Below are 15316 nucleotides of genomic sequence, written 5' to 3' on the forward strand. Positions count from 1 at the left end.
TCGCCGCGCCCTCCCCGGGCCTGGCAGCAACGCCGGCCCTCACCAAGATGGCGGCCCCACTCCCACCAAGATGGCGGCCGCGCCCTCACCAAGATGGCGGAAGGGGCGTTGCCGCCGTTGCCGGAAGCGCACGGGCAGGTGGTTCCTTCCCGGCCCAGCATGGCGGAGGCGTCGGGCGAAGGCCCGCGGTTGCCGGAGCTGCTGGAGACGGGCTGGCGGCTGCTGGAGGAGGTGGAGGCCAGCACCGAGCCGTCCTCCGGGGCCCCGTCCGTGCAGGCCAAGGTGCGGCAGGGGCTGGGCGCGCTGCAGCGGGCGGCCGCCATGGTGGAGGAGCTGGAGCTGTTCAGGTGAGGCGGCGGGGCCGGGGCCGGGGCGGCAGCGCCGAGCGAGGCTGTGAGGCCGATCTCTCCCTTTGCAGTGAGAACGAGGAGCTGGAGGAGCTCGCCTCGGCCGACCTGAAGTACCTGCTGGTGCCCGCGCTGCTGGGCGCGCTGACGCTGCGGCAGGTGGAGCCGAGCCGGCGGCGGGAGCACCTGGAGAGCGCCCGGCGGCACTTCTGCCGCTTCCTGGAGCTGTGCCGTTCGTACGGGCTGAGCGGCGCCCGGCCGCCCCCCGCCGCCCCCCGGGAGGACGGCGAGGCCGGGAGCGCCGCCCAGCGCAGCCTGCTGGCCATGGCCTCCAGCCGGCAGGCCAAGATCGAGAGGTGAGACCCGCGGGCCCGGGGCTGGCTGGGCTCTGAGGGCTCTTCCGACCCGGCCGTTCTGCGGCGCCCTTCGCAGCGGAGCCTTTCCAGCGTGGGCGCTGTGTGTGTGCAGCACCAGGCAGCCGCGCTGCGGCTCCCGCTGAGCTCCACCGCGGCCGAGCCCACCTGCGGCAGATGGGAGGTGGCCGCCCTACGCCCTGCTGTGAGCAGGTTCGTGCTTGGCCTGCTTGGAGGATGAGACACTGCAATTACAACAGCAGAGACTGCAGGGGCAGAACTTCCCAAAGGCCTTTGTCATCACGCGGGCTCCACAGCTGTCCTGCCCCAGTTGCCATTGTCAGTAGTTGACGAAAGGGAGCTTATCCTGCTGCAAACAGACCGGAGAGGGGTGGTGTGCTTTGCCTCCCTGCAGCGCAGGGCTGGGCAGGCAGGCGCTCAGCTTCTTAAAGTGTGTTTTTCAGGGTTTTCTGTGGAGCGTTTTATAGAACAGCTCGTAGGCTCTGTGTCCTTTCAGCTCCCATAGGGTTGGTTCTTACTGTTCATCCTTTGGTGATGCTGTAACTTAAGGATTTACCCTGGAAATGTCTTAGATAGGGGCAGGGAGGGGGACTGCCTGCTTCTCTTAACTAGAACAAGAAAATCCAGAAAGCCGAAAGTATAGTAAAAAGCTCATCTGCAGGCACAGAACCATCTGAGACAGAAATTGAACATGTGCTCAGTTGTCCTCTTAACCTCTTGCAAAGACTAGTAAAAATCCATTGTGTTGCCCAAGTTGGAGTTGAGAGTAGGAAGAATGGGGAAGGTGGGTGGAGAAGGTCTGGGTGCTGCAGGTACGTATACGGTCATGCATTTTCAAAGCCTTTGTAAGCACAGTGGAACTCTTCTGGTTTCTGTAGTTTTCATTTGTCAGAAACTTCTGTCCTCAGTCACACTGAGGTGGGGTTACATCCTCATGCTTGGTGTTCTGCCTCTTACTGGTGCTCCTTTAGAGGTCATCAGGAAACGACAGCTGGTATGACCTGCTGCTGTGTTCCTGAAAGTCATTGCTTTAGCTATATGGGACTGTTAGTCTGTTGTTACGTGAGTGGGTCCTACTCTCACCAGTACATTCCTCAGCAATATGAGGCTCTTTATGACTGTTTTGGATTCGTTTGCCCTAATGAGCAGTGATCAGCAACGGGCACTTCTGTGAAAAGCAGTTGACATGGGACAGGAGGTAGCTCTCTAAACTTCATTCAAGTTCAAGAAATAGTTTATTTTGGAAGACACAGTGGGCTGTGCTGGAGGAAGTTTATTGAAATTATCTATTTACTCTTTTCTCTTTGAGCCAGATATAAGCAGAAGAAGGAACTGGAGAACAAGTTGGCCTCTTTGAGAACCTTTGTGGAGAGTGGGCAGGCAGATGAGGAGCAAGTACGGGAGCTGTACCTACTGCAGGCCCAGAAGTGGATCACCATCAGCTTTGAGGAAATAGAGAGCATCGACCAGGAAATGGTCATCTTGAAGAGCAGAGATACAATGAAACAGGTATGAAATCTTTCTTGATCTGCAGGTCCTGCAAACTCTGCATGATTAGATCTCACGATAAAAACTGCTGTGGGTAAATGAACCTTGGAGGAATTCATCAGAGCTTCCTATGTTTTGTTCTTTGGATCCTAGATTAGAGTCTTAGCTCATGCACAACATAAATGCGTGGGGCTTGGTTTAATTCTGAATGGCCAGTGCTCTGATTTTTGCATTAGTGCCTGTCTGGTGCTGCCATATATCCTAGACAGTCGTGGTTTGTTAAATGCTGGAGCACTGAATATCAGAGCATAGCTGGTCTGCACACACAGGCTTTTTTTCCACTTGGCTGGGTTGTTCCAGACCTTTAACTCTAAAGAAATAAATACATTTTTTAATTAAAACAAGACCTTTGTGGCTTCTATTTTTTTTTTCAAGACTGCACTTTAAGCCTACAGGCAGTCCTGACATTGGAGTAAAACATGTCTGTTCCGTATGAGGAAGGCTGCTTAGGGACCTGCAAATTGTGTGTAGAGCAGTTTTTCTGCACTTCATGCTACTCACCTCAAATGTCTGTCTAGAATTAAAAAATCATAACGTGCCTAAGTGTACCATAGTCCAGCTTTGTTGGCACAGCTGGTTTGTGCAATTCTTTATTGCAGAGCTGTGCTGTTCTGTAGTGCCCTGGGTGATATCTTTGTGAATGATGAGCCTGATTTGCTTCATAATGTACTGTGTTTGATCCATGGAAAAAATAAGCTATATTTCATGCTTTGATCTGAGCTGATCTGGTTTAGCTCTGTTGCCTTTCTGCTTTGATCAGAATGAGTACAACAAAGGCACAAAGAGAAGTGATTTGTGGAAGCTCACAGATGGAGTTCATGATTTGAACTGGATTAAGGGCTGAATTGTCCAGCTTAGTATGTTGCACTGACAGCAGAGGCATTTCTTTTCTACAAGACCCTTAGTAAACTTGCTTGGGGTGGGAGGCGAGGAAGGGGACTCTTATCTGCATGATTGCCTTGTAACTTTTGTTTGCAATTTCAGTCTTCAGCACCACCACACGGTCCTTCTCGACAAGTCAGGACTCCATTGAAACCTTTCATTCTTACCCGGGATGCAGCTCAGGCTAAGTATGTTGGTTTTTGGCTATTTAACAGAGTGTGGTGCGGTGCTGTGTTTTCATGGTGAGTCTAAGATACTTTTTCAAATGCAGAAAAGCAGTCATGTTCAGGCACCGTTTCACGTCAAGGTTGCATGTGTTGTACATCTGAGCGAGGGATGGTCAAACTTCTGATGCATTTCTTCTACCTTCTCTAATTTCTTCTGTTGTCAGCATACTTCAGTGTCTCAACTATCAGTGCATGTTGGGGTGCAGAGTGGTTCCATGCATTGATATTGGTTCAGTCAAATAGAACGTTTCTTGACCATCTCTCTCTTCCTATAGAGTGTTTGGTGCTGGGTATCCTGGCCTGCCAACGATGACTGTAAATGACTGGTATGATCAGAAGAAAAGGGAAGAAGCAGCGCACGGTCAGAGTGCACCTCAGTGGCCACCACGTAAGGCAGAATAGAGCAAAACTGGGAAAAGAGAACTCGGTAGCCCTCTTGAGGAGAGGGGTGAAGGGGAATGTATTCAGGATGTAAAACACCCTCAATCTTTCTCCATTAGGTTTGGGAATAAATGGGTTGCTAGGCTGCTCTGTGGCAATTCCTGCCTTCTGTCTAGGCTGATTCCTGCAGGGGAGTTGTGAGATTGACTGGTAAACTTCCAGTGTTGTTCTGTCCCTCACTCCTTGTTCTTGGCCTTTAGCAGACACAAATGATGAAGAGTTGCGGAAGGAGCAGCAGGAGAAAATAAAGGAGGAGGATGATGAGGAAGCTCTCCAAAAAGCTCGGGACTGGGATGACTGGAAAGATACACACCCAAGAGGCTATGGCAACAGGCAGAACATGGGCTGATGCTCCAGAAGCAGAGAGAGCAGGGCCTGGAAATCCTGTAAGAGTTGCCTATGTCTCGCAGATATAGGAATAAATACACTGTACATATGCAGAGGTATCCTTGGCTTCTCTGGGAGTCACTGGAGTCGGAGGAGTAAACGTGACAATTTGCTTTGGTTTACATGAGACGTCAGGCTGAGAGTGTGCTTGTCCTGTGCAGTTACACCACAGGGCTCCTGACGGCGGGCGCTGCGTGATGGGTCAGGCTGCCTCTGCCCTCCCAGTCAGAGGAAGTCCTTGAAAGAAAAGTAGCTGAGTTTGGAAACTGCTCTTTGTATTGTTGGTGGATGTATTTATTTTTTTTCCTCTATATTTTAAACAAAATAAAATCTCTTGTGTTGCCTAGTTGTCCCTGTGAAAATCCCTTGCTTTTCATCCTGGTCTCTTCCAGAGCATGTGTGTCAGCAGTGAAGGAAGTCAGAGGTGGGAAGTGTCAGCTGGACAGTTATCTTGACCAGGGCTACCGTTGGCCCTTTCCACTGCCTCATCGCTCCGTTCCTCCCCAGGTGGGCAGGCTCATGTGTGGGTTTTCTGTGTTAAGTAGATCAGGTATTCTGAGGGCGGTGTGGGGAAGTGCTGATTCTACACATAGTACAAATGCCTTAATATAAACATTTGTCCTTTTGCTTAGTGTAATGTGGAGTGTGTGCAGTTGTAGTATACATACCTATGTATGTATAGTGTGTACTCAGGACCCTCTAGTGGAGTGTTGCCAAGGCCAACGCTGGGACAAAGCAGTACCATATTCAGAGGAGTGGTGCGCTGGTGGTCAGAATAGCCCTGAAGGATCTGGATTCCTCTAAAGCAAGCTATTGGGAGCTCTGGCCTTGCCAGCTGTGGGCCAGCAGCTGCCATCAGGGTTGTTCTAAACCTGTTAAAAATGCAAAGTATGCTACAAATGTCAGGATTATATATATAAAAAAAAAAAAAGCAACTAGGCACCATTGCTGCTTGTGTGATCGGATATTTCCCAGAGCAGTTTCAGTCTTTTATTTGGCCTTGGCAGAGGTTTCATCAGCAGGCTGCTCCCTTACCTTTGGGAGCAATGGGATTGGAGAAGAATTCAGCTCTTTTTTTTCTTCTTATAAGCATGATTCATGCACACCTGAGCAGCCAGCTGGGCTGCACTATTGCTTAGACACAGCAGTGTATCTTAAGTAGCACCTCCTGGCAGCGTATGCTGTGGAGCCACATGTAGCCTGCAATGGATGCAGTTCCCTTTTTCCAGATACTGTTTCTCTGATTTACCAGAACAGGTTGTGGATTTCTGTGAGTTCTGTACCTTCCAAAACTATTTTTTGCTTTAACAACACATGCAGTCCTGAATATGAATTAACTCCTTTCGTGTGTTGCTGTCAGCCTGCTGCTCTTGGCAAGTCCTTCTGGAAAGACGTGGCTCTGCTGGATGAGGTCCTGCAGGTTTTCTGTCCCTTTCGCTGCTGGTCTGGAGCCCATTCCTGGGCTGCTTCCATGCTGCTTTTGTTTCCTCCTTTCTTTGTGCGTTTGGAAGGGAACCTTTCCCACATTCATTCTGTTACGTTGCACCCAATCTTTCTGGTCTTCCTCACCTGTCCTTCAGCAAGCCAGGACCACGTGCCAGCATGAAGGCTTCTTCCAGTGGAAGAAGTCTGAGCGCCGGGCACCACCCCGGCCATCCTTCTGGTTTGCTGAGGCGGGGCCCACGCGGCTGTGGCCGACGATCAGCTCACCACGCCGCATCCCACCCCGCCGAGCATCAGGGTGACGTTTGCAGGCAGCTCTCCAGGGGGATCGCACCGGGTTGTGAAATACCCACAGTGCCGCTCCTGGGGGGCAGCGGCCGCCGGTGCTGACGAGGAGGAATTGTCACTCCGTGTGACTTCTCCCGAGGAGCTCCAGCTCCCATCCTGGCCCGGCTCCTCTCCACGCGTCCCCCTCACACCGGCCGGGGCGGTCACCGAGGCCGGCTGAGCGATCAATCGCCGCCCAGGATTTCCAAACCTGCCTTTTAACCCGCTGAGCCGGGCTCTGGAGCGGAGCTCCCCGCCACCATGAAAACAATCATTGCAGCCTGCTCCCAAAACCTGAGTGGTAAGGAATATCCGAATGTTCGAATGGTTCCTAACGCTCCGGCGCCGTTACGGGCTCGGGCTATTAGCGTTTGCTGTCACTATTGTCTGTTTGCTTTAAGACTGCTCAGGGGAAAGGGAGGTGTTGGGAGCGATTTGGGGTTAGCGGCACCAGAGGAAAACATAAAGTTGCTCAACAGGAATGGGATTTCTTAAGTTAATGCTGACCAGGCGTTAGGAAACGCTCCTCCTGTGAGATGCTGCAAAGTGGTGCCAATTCTGCTCTCATTTCCACGCTGCCCGGAGCCGCGGAGGCTGAGCTCGTCGGGGGGGCTCCAACCACCCGGCTGGGGAGCAGCGTGGGCACAGCACCGGGCATCGCCCATCGCTCCGCTGCTGGTTTTCATTGTGCAGTCTGGAAACCAACGGAGTGCTCGAGGGGCCGTAAAGAGAGCTAAAAAAAGCAACTTTGGGGTAGGCGCAGATGGGCTGTGTGTCTTCGCTGGAAAAGTCAGCGGGCATTGGGAAAGCTGAGAGCCACGGGGCTGGAGGGTTTCTGGGAATGTGGCGGAGCAGGGGGGTGTTTGGAATGGGGACAGCACTGAGGTGTGGGGGGTGGGGGCAGAATCCTTCTGCCAGGGTGATTCCTGCACTCTGTTTTTCCCAATTGCTCCATTTTGGATGGAGGAAAACTCTGTTTTTCTGGTTTGGATGGAGGTGGGAAGAGCTGAGCTCCCCCACCCCAGGACTGCTGTTGGTGCTCAATGGGAACAGCTCCATCCCCTCTCCCCCTGCGCATCTCTCTCACAACAGATTTCAGGTTGTTTTCACATGCCCTGCTGCATCTCAGACCTTTGGCCGATGGCTCAGGCCCGTTTTGGGGAGGAGGGATGGGACTACGTGTGGAGTTTGGATCCTGGCACTGTCCAGGATGGTTAATGGTTCACCAGATCCAGCAGTGGGAAGCGGGGCCAGACTATCCCTTCAGGGACAATGGGGACAGCCACCCCTACCGCTGTCCTTGGCACTGCAGGGGGCAGACATCCAGCATCCCCAGCCCATCCATCCCGTGTCCCAGCCTCAGCCAAACAGGGCCCCTCCTAGCGTGGTGTTGGCTCTGTGGATGGGAATGCTGAGTCCACCGTGTCTGTGTCCCCGCAGGCAGCCGTGCCAGCCTCCATGCTGCCCTGCGCACACTGCTGGCCGTGCCGTGGCCCTCGCAGCGAGATGTCCGTGCCTGGCTGCAGCTCCTCGCCGTGCTCCAGTGGGTGCTCAGCTTCCTGCTGCTGGGTGAGTGGGGCTGTGGGGGCTGTAGGGCCGGGCGTGCGCTCACTCACCCACCCCATCCCACAGGTCCCGTCACCCTGGTGCTGCTCATCTACCTGGTGTTCACCCGCTTCTGGCCCATCTCCGCTCTCTACCTGGCTTGGGTCATTTTTGATTGGGACACACCAGAGAAAGGTACGGTGGGATGGGGTACCCTATGGACACTCTATTTCTCCGGGTCTGCCCAGGGCAATGCCACATCTTCCTCCTCCTACCTACAAACAGCAGCAGGAGGGATGCAGCCCTGTGTCTGCTGGGATGGGCTCTCCTTACCCCATTCCTGTCCCATTTGCAGGAGGCAGGAGGTTGCCGTGCCTGAGGAGATGGTCTGTGTGGAGGCATTTTCGGGACTACTTTCCTGTGAAGGTGCGGAACTGGGTATGGGGTGGGGGTGATCATACAAGTAGCTGTGGCACCATCCCAAAGGACCTGCTGGGCTCTCTAAGCAGTTCCCGTTGCTATGAACCCGATGGGAGCGGTGCTGTCATTCTGGGTGTCCCCAAGCCCTGCCTGCAGTACGCATTCCTACCGCGGAGCACTGTCAGGCCCCTCTGTGCCCACAGCCCTCTGTCCCTGCAGTTGGTGAAGACACACGACCTGTCCCCTGGCCACAACTACATCATTGGTTCCCACCCCCACGGCATTCTCTGCGTCGGCGCCTTCTGCAATTTCATCACCGGCTCCACCGGCTTCTCCGAGCTGTTCCCAGGCATCCGGCCCTTCCTCACCACGCTGGCTGGAAACTTTCGTCTGCCCCTCTTCAGGGAGTACCTTATGAGTGGAGGTGAGTGGGGTGGGGGTCGGGTGCCTGCAGCCCTGCTCCCAGCCTCTGGTCCCCAGCTGTGCTCTGAAGCAGCAGGCAAAGCATGGGCTGAGACTACCTGCACCCGTGCACACCTTGTTTGTATCCTGTACATAACTTTTCTGCAGCATTTACACCCTCTGCACATCTTGCTTGCATTCTGATTGCACCTGTGTGTATCCCATGTTTGCCTCCTCTTGCTTTGCTTGCACCATCTGCACACCTCGCTTACATCCTGCTCGCATCCTGTGTGCTCCTCACCTGCGCTGTTTGCACCTTGTGCACACCCTGCGCACACCTGTGTGCACCTTGCTTGCATGCTCTGAACACCATGCTTGCACCTGTGCCCAGATATTTACACTCTTTTGACCCCCTGCACCTCTTACTTGCATCTGTGCACACCCTGCCTGCACCCTGTGTGCGCCATTTTTGCTCTCCTGTGCTCTGTATGCACCTTGCTCACATCCCACCTGCAGCCCTGCTGTCCCCCTGCTCTGTCCACTCCAGACACAGTCCCAAATGGGGTCCTTTGCACAGTTCCCTACCGCCCTACAGCCCGTGTTGCTCCTGCCATAGGGCTGTGCCCAGTGACACGCCGTGCCATCGGCCACCTGCTCTCCAAGAATGGCACCGGCAACGCCGTGGCCATCGTCATCGGTGGAGCAGCTGAGTCGCTCTCCTGCAGCCCTGGCGTCACCACGCTCATCCTGAAGAACCGTAAGGGTTTCGTCCGCATGGCCCTGCAGCATGGGTGAGTGCGGGAGCACCAGGGGGGCGCCATGTGAGGGACGCGGGGGTCCCAACACACCCCATCAACGCCACCGCGTGCCCTCCGCAGTGCCTTCCTCGTGCCCTCCTTCTCATTTGGAGAGAACGAGCTGTTCCGCCAGGTGGTGTTTGAGGAGGGCAGCTGGATGCGGGCCGTGCAGCAGCGCTTCCAGAAGATGATGGGTTTTGCTCCCTGCGTCTTCTACGGCCGTGGCCTCACCTCGGTGCGCTCACGGGGCTTCCTGCCCTACGCCCGGCCCATCACCACCGTGGGTGAGCAGCTACAAAGGGTCTGTGGGGTGTGTGGGGAGGAGGAGGAGGGTGTCCGTGTGATGGTGGGAGGCTCGTATCCCACCAAGCTGAGCGCTGCCCTGTGCCCACCGAGGTGATGGGTTCCCTTCCCGCAGTGGGAGAGCCGGTGACGGTGCCGAAGATCGAGGAGCCGAGCAGCGAGGTGGTGGATCTGTACCATGGAATGTACGTGCGCTCCCTGCTCAAGCTTTTCAATGACAACAAGACCAAGTACGGGCTGTCAGAGGGGGATGAGCTGCGCATCGTGTGAGTGCTGTGGGCATGGGGACATGTGGCTGACGAGGCCCTGCCGCTCCCCCTCCTCCTCTTCCTCCCGTGACACCCAAAGGTTGGCGGAGGCCCCAGAGGTGCCATCCCCAGGACTGCAGTGATGGGCACAGTCCCATACAGTGACTGTGAGCAGAGGGAGGGCATAGGGTGCCGTGAGGAAGAGGAGGGAGGTCACAGGTTTGCAGCCCCATGGCTGGGCTGGGGATGTTCCCATGCCTGAGTGTCCCTCCCCTCACTCCAAGGGGGAACTGGTGACAGTGGCCTCAATGTGGTTGTTGGGTGATATCTCATACAAATTTCCACCCCCTCACCGTGTCTTGAGTGTGCTTTGGGGTGCCCCACTGATCAGGGCACAGCATGGGGGGGGGGGGGGGGGGGGTTTGGTGGCACTGGAAGGAATGGTGACACACCGACAGTGCTCTGGGATCTCGCTCTGGGATCTCCTTCCCCAGGCATGGGCTGGGAGTGCACTGAGGGCAGGGACAGCCCTGTTTAGCCCCATCCCATCGCAGGTTGGCACGGGATGCAGCTGATAAGCATCTCCGGGCTGCTTGTCTTTACGCAGATCCTCAGTTAAACATAACTCTGGGTAAACATTTAGACAGCAAACACCCATAAAGGCAGATTCTTCTGCAGGCCTTCACCACCCATCTCTTGTCATCCTGGTGCCACCCCCCCCCCCCCCCCCCCCCCCCGTGCCCCACTATCTCATGGCCCCAAGTTTGCCCCACATTGTGCCATAGTATGAAGGGGCTACACTGCTGTCCCCTCACCACAGATACATTATCCCTCTTCCTCCTGATACAGTGAGGACCAGTTTGGCATGTAGAGAAGGGGAAGGTGATTTATTGGGGACCATTAGCAGCACAGCCCCTCACCGCCTTCCCCAGGATGATGCTTTGGGAGGCATCTCTTGAAATGTGGCTCTGTGCCCATCCCCCAAGTGTCCCCACCCTGAGGACAGTGCAGGGCATTGCAGCAGGAGACTGAGGCAGTACTGGCAGCACTGGACTGAGTGGCAAAGTCTCAGTAGAGACCCTGGCCAGGACCACGACCAGCATTCCTGCTGTCCCCACGTGCCACAGGACTGCTCCTCCACTGTCCCTAATGCCAGTCTGTTTACTGCACTCTGTGGTCAAGCACTCTGTGTGTGTCCGGGGAGGGACAAATGTCTTGTCTTAGTGACCTGGGATACACCACATGGTCACCTGCCCTCAGACCCACGGTCGATGCTCCAGACAGGTCTGTGGGACCAGGGCTTCCATGCTGTGTCCCACTTCATCGCTTCTCATTGCCCGCCTCTGCTCCACACCGTCCCCGTCCCTCGACTCTCACTGTTGCAGCAGCTGCCAACCACACTGCTGTCCACAGAGGGGGCCACCAGGCTCAGCAGGGAAGTGGGCACAGGCCGGGGCCGCTGGGCTGCCCCCCGGCGCAGCCGTCCCCGGTACTTGTCCCCTGCCATGAAGTACAGGATGGGGTCCAGGCAGCTGTTGATGCTGGCCAGGGGCCGCGTGATCTTGTAGGTGAAGTTGATGATGTTGAGAGTCTGACAGTCGGCTTGGAAGTAGCGGGAGGTGTAGTAGAGGGTCCGGGTGATGTGGAAGGGCACGAAGCAAATGGCGAAGACGGTGAGCACGATGATGATCATCTTGATGGAGCGCTTCTTGTAGGAGGGCACACGGGGGCTGGGGCTGGGGAAGCTGGGCTTGCAGAGCCTCTTGGCCATCAGGCAGTAGCACACAACAATCACCAGGAAGGGAATACCAAAGAGAAGGGCCATGACGGAGGAGCTGTAGTGCACGTAATGGTCGAACTCCTCGGGCTTGGTGGTGTCGTGGCACAGGGTGCTGTTGTCCTTGGAGCTGGTGGTGACAAAGATGAGGTTGGGGATGAGGCAGATGGTGACAACCAGCCAGACGCCCACGCAGATGAGTCGTGCGTGTTTGGTCTTCACCCACTTGAGGGAGCGGATGGGGTGGCAGATGCCCATGTAGCGGTGGACGCTGATGCACGTCAGGAAGAGGATGCTGCTGTAGAGGTTGGCGTAGAAGAGGAAGCGCACAATCTTGCACAACACTTCCCCGAAGGGCCAGTTGTTGCGGTCAGCGTAGTAGTAGACCAGGGTGGGGAGGGAGAAGACATAGAGCGTGTCAGAGATGGCTAGGTTAAACATGTAAGTGGTGGTGGCGTTCCAGGGCCTCATCCTGGAGACAAAAATCCACATGGCCCAGGAGTTGAGGGGCAGACCCACCACGAAGACGATGCCGTAGGAGATGGGCAGCAGGATGAACTTGAACTCCTCGTTGAAGACGCACTTGGCCTCTGCCGTGGCGGTCGTATTCCCTCCCAGCCAGGGGGTCGGCGTCGGCGTCCACGGGGCAAGTGAGAACATCCTCACCGGAGCGTCCATGTTCTCCCAGCCAGAGCTGCGGGAGCAGTTAATAAAAACACATTAGCTGTTGATCCCGACCATTGTCAGGCACAAAGTGGGGCAGGCGGCCAAAGATGCCAGATTTTCCCTCCCTCCAGGAGCTCCGGCCGCTTTGATGCTTCTCTGTTTTTTCTCAGCTCTCGGGTTTGGGCTTGACACGTCCTCCCCTCCGGAGCCCTCCTAGTGACACCCGCGGATCGTGGCTCGGAGCAGAGCGCCGTGACACCGCGTGGAGCTGGGCAGGGTGCCCAGGGCCAGCCAGCAGACCCGCAGCGCGGCGAACAATGAAACCTTGATCAGCAACAGCAGCCCCCGCGCGGTGCCAGCGCAGCCTCTTGGAAGCCGGCTCAGCCTAATTGGCACCACCGTGACAATGCCGCCAGTCCCAGAGGGGTCCTCCCCAGAAGAAAGGCAGGAGGAGAAGAAAGGATTGTCTGGAGGGGTATGATGGCCCTGAGAAATCCTCGGGGGGCCGTTAGGGGAGCCTTTGGGAGAGCGTTCCTGGGAGCAAGGGGCCTCCAGCTGCCGGCTCTCCTCCCCAGGAGAGCAATGAGTTCAGCTGCACAGAGAGGAGCTGTTCCCGTGCCAAGGCCCAGCCAGACACAGCGCGAGCTCAAAGCCATCGGGACATTTCCCCCTTTGCGCATTGTTCGGATCAAAGACTGCGATTCCCATCGTCCCACCAAATTCGTCCCCGGGGCTGAAAAGCAAGGGCAAGCTGTAAAACGGCCACATTCGCCTCTGGAGATGGCTGAAGTTCAGCGCCCGCTGCTCCGACAGACACGGAGCGGCTTCCCTGGGGCTGCCCTGGGCAGGGGGTGGCTGTGCTAAAAGCCTCCCCGGTCACTGCGGGCTGCTGGCAGTGGGGAGGGCTCACAGAAGGCAGTGGTGGGCGCTGCAATGGAGCAGAGCTCGGCTCAGGGAGGTGCTGCAGGATGCTGCTTCGGGAGGGATGAGCAGAAAGCTGTGCCACCCCACACTCCTGTCCCCCCCATCCTCTTTACCGCTTTCCTTCGCAGCGAGCACAGCTGGCAGGGATCTCTCCAGGGCGCATCCGTGGCTCTGTTAAGCCATCGTCCCGCAGAGACACCCCGCTGTTTGCAGAGATGATGATAAACTAACGAATGGCACCAGGACCAGCCCCGGCTCCGCACGCAGCCCAGCAATTTGTTTGAGTTCTGGGCTGAGTGCAGCTTTGGGCCCAAACCTACCACCCCTTCCTGCTGCGGACAGCTTAATGACGGGATGAGTTCAGAGAGCAGGAGGCAGGCCCTGATCAAACATTAACAGCGGGACCTCGCTCTGCTCTCCTGCTAGGGACTGGGAATGCCAACGGGGGCAGCACGGACCAGGGGGTCCGTTCTCCTCTCCTACCCTCTGTGGATGGCAGAGGGCAGAGCAGCGCAGCACAGAGCCCTATAAGAGCGGCGGTGCTGCAGGTTGCAGCCATCACGAGCAATCTCTGCAAAGCTGCCAACAAATGAGGATGATCTGAATAATTCAATTTTAAAAAAAAATGACATCTGATGCAAGAAATGCACAAAGAAAATGCGGTGCTGGCCGGCTCGGTGCAGAGGGCAGATGATAAGACAGGGGAAGCCTGAGGCCGGCTGCATGCAGCAGCGTGATTTGGCTGCTCCTGAGCAAGCTGCCCTTGGGAAAACCACTGACAAACCAAAATGCAAAAGAAGATGGCATCTGACAATCTTAATCTCAGCAGTCAAGGTTTCCTACTTCCTCATCTTAGTCACAATCAAAGGCAGTGGTTTAAAGGGCTCTGATTTACGCCCATCCACCGCCAGGACACGTCACTGCTGCTCGTGTTCCTCGAGCACAGCCCCAGCGAGGCTCTTCCGGCCACTGCTTTCTCTGTGCACTTTGCTGGAGGGACCACCTGCAGTGGTGAGGCTCTGAGCCCAGCTGGGAGCTGGCAGGGGATGATGCAGGGCCAGGGAAATGATGTTCAGTCCTGCCCTGCCTCTTTTGTGGATGCACGGGGTGTGGTGTGGGGATGAAGCTTTCCCCTTGCTGTGGGTGCAGCTGGTGGCACACAGGGAGGATGGCCAGAGACAGAAAGGGGGCTGGGAACAACCTCAGGACGCATATCTGGAATGCGGGCTGCCCTTTGGGGATGGGGCACGGGATGGACTGCGGAGGGGAACTTGGGTGGGTGAGCCAAAGGGGCTCGGGGAAAAACACAGGGCTTTTCTTCTCTCCTAAGCCCTTAGAAATTGCAAAACAAGGGGAAATTGTGCAAAACATCCTGCAGAAGGACCCTTGTCCCTAATCGCCACGTGGTGAGCCCAGCCAGAGCCCTGGCACCAGGGGAGCGTGACCTGATTTCTCTGAGCTCCCTTTCTGCCTGCCAGAGCTCCGTCCTCTCTGGGCCGGCAGCGGTGCTGGGGCTGTGCAGTGCCCCAGTGCAGCCCACCTGTGCCCAGGTGCCCCCGGGTCTCAGCAGGATGAAGCTGACAGCCCTTTCGCCCTCAAGCGGGCTGCTCCAGCCCTTCCATCTCGCCAGGTTTGCAGCACCAAGCAGAGCTGCAGCAGCCCCAGGGCCGGCTTTGTCTTCAAAGGAGATGGCATTTGGGGGCTGAAGAGGAAGATGAAGGAGAGGAGGTGGCGGCCCCATGACATACAAAGGTTTTTTGGTGATAGAGGATCACAGCGGTGTGATTGGAAGGAAAGATTTAGGGATGGGCTGACCCCGCCCTCCTCCCCCAATCCGACACCCCCAGGTTATCACTGCCATTCCTCTCAGGGCCAAAGCTGCACGTCCAGCACCCCCAAGCCTGGCTAGGTTTGCACAGCCATGGCGCCACCGCAGTGGGACCGTCCCAGCTGCTGCCCTCCCCGAGACCCCCACCTCACCTGTGCTCCAGGGATGGGGTGACTCTCATCTGCGAGGCACCCCCAGGGAACAGCCGTTCCCCATCGGGCCCGGGGCCATGCCGCCGTGCCGGGCCGCGCCGCGCCGCGCCTGCTCGTGCTCTCCCACGCTGGGAGCAAAGTGCCGGGAGAGGCAGGGCTGGAGGTGGGCGGAGGCGGGGGCAGGGACCCGCCGTTCGCTATCCGCCGTGCCAACGTCCCTGCCTGCCCCGCGGGGTGCTGCGGGGCTCAGCCCTGCTGCGCTCCCGTCCTGTCCTGCC

At 56.6% G+C, this 15316-nt stretch overlaps 3 protein-coding genes across 9 annotated transcripts; 2 read left to right on the plus strand and 1 right to left on the minus strand.

The window, feature by feature from the left end:
• The first annotated feature begins 38 nt into the window (after nt 1–38).
• On the plus strand, nt 39–4552 carry IGBP1 (immunoglobulin (CD79A) binding protein 1). Of its 2 annotated transcripts, none has more exons than XM_015278343.3 (6): nt 39–347; nt 419–703; nt 2035–2230; nt 3254–3339; nt 3654–3766; nt 4020–4552. In XM_015278343.3, exons 1-6 carry the CDS (start codon nt 94–96, stop codon nt 4166–4168), a joined length of 1083 nt encoding a protein of 360 aa, XP_015133829.1. In that variant the 5' UTR covers nt 39–93; the 3' UTR covers nt 4169–4552. The 2 variants fall into 2 exon arrangements, with proteins under 2 accessions (XP_015133829.1, XP_015133831.1); XM_015278345.3 differs by having other exon boundaries at nt 4023–4552.
• AWAT1 (acyl-CoA wax alcohol acyltransferase 1) lies at nt 3252–11974 on the plus strand. Of its 5 annotated transcripts, none has more exons than XM_046940300.1 (10): nt 3252–3766; nt 4020–4205; nt 4599–4713; nt 7417–7519; nt 7609–7716; nt 7877–7947; nt 8161–8365; nt 8960–9134; nt 9222–9424; nt 9559–10043. In XM_046940300.1, exons 2-10 carry the CDS (start codon nt 4168–4170, stop codon nt 9711–9713), a joined length of 1173 nt encoding a protein of 390 aa, XP_046796256.1. In that variant the 5' UTR covers nt 3252–3766; nt 4020–4167; the 3' UTR covers nt 9714–10043.
• Nucleotides 10558–15163, minus strand: P2RY4 (pyrimidinergic receptor P2Y4). 2 transcript variants are annotated; one of them, XM_003641137.5, is made up of 2 exons: nt 15039–15163; nt 10558–12162 (listed from the first exon to the last, which is right to left on the minus strand). In XM_003641137.5, exons 1-2 carry the CDS (start codon nt 15065–15067, stop codon nt 11022–11024), a joined length of 1170 nt encoding a protein of 389 aa, XP_003641185.3. In that variant the 5' UTR covers nt 15068–15163; the 3' UTR covers nt 10558–11021. The 2 variants fall into 2 exon arrangements, with proteins under 2 accessions (XP_003641185.3, XP_004940598.1); XM_004940541.5 differs by having other exon boundaries at nt 13172–15163.
• Nucleotides 15164–15316: the final 153 nt, after the last annotated feature.

The sequence above is a fragment of the Gallus gallus genome, chromosome 4, assembly GCF_016699485.2.
Source record: "Gallus gallus isolate bGalGal1 chromosome 4, bGalGal1.mat.broiler.GRCg7b, whole genome shotgun sequence".
Taxonomy (NCBI): Eukaryota; Metazoa; Chordata; class Aves; order Galliformes; family Phasianidae; genus Gallus; species Gallus gallus.

Excerpts from the sequence above, each read along its gene's own strand:
- IGBP1 (XM_015278343.3), top strand. The coding sequence starts at position 94 with ATGGCGGAAGGGGCGTTGCCGCCGTTGCCGGAAGCGCACGGGCAGGTG. Across the intron at positions 704-2,034 it reads CGGCAGGCCAAGATCGAGAG|ATATAAGCAGAAGAAGGAAC; the intron begins GTGAGACCCGCG and ends TCTTTGAGCCAG. Across the intron at positions 3,767-4,019 it reads TGCACCTCAGTGGCCACCAC|CAGACACAAATGATGAAGAG; the intron begins GTAAGGCAGAAT and ends CTTGGCCTTTAG.
- AWAT1 (XM_046940300.1), top strand. The coding sequence starts at position 4,168 with ATGCTCCAGAAGCAGAGAGAGCAGGGCCTGGAAATCCT. Across the intron at positions 7,948-8,160 it reads GGGACTACTTTCCTGTGAAG|TTGGTGAAGACACACGACCT; the intron begins GTGCGGAACTGG and ends CTGTCCCTGCAG. Across the intron at positions 9,135-9,221 it reads CGCATGGCCCTGCAGCATGG|TGCCTTCCTCGTGCCCTCCT; the intron begins GTGAGTGCGGGA and ends TGCCCTCCGCAG.
- P2RY4 (XM_004940541.5), bottom strand. The coding sequence starts at position 13,221 with ATGCGCCCTGGAGAGATCCCTGCCAGCTGTGCTCGCTGCGAAGGAAAG. Across the intron at positions 12,163-13,171 it reads GCTCGCTGCGAAGGAAAGCG|CTCTGGCTGGGAGAACATGG; the intron begins GTAAAGAGGATG and ends CTGCTCCCGCAG.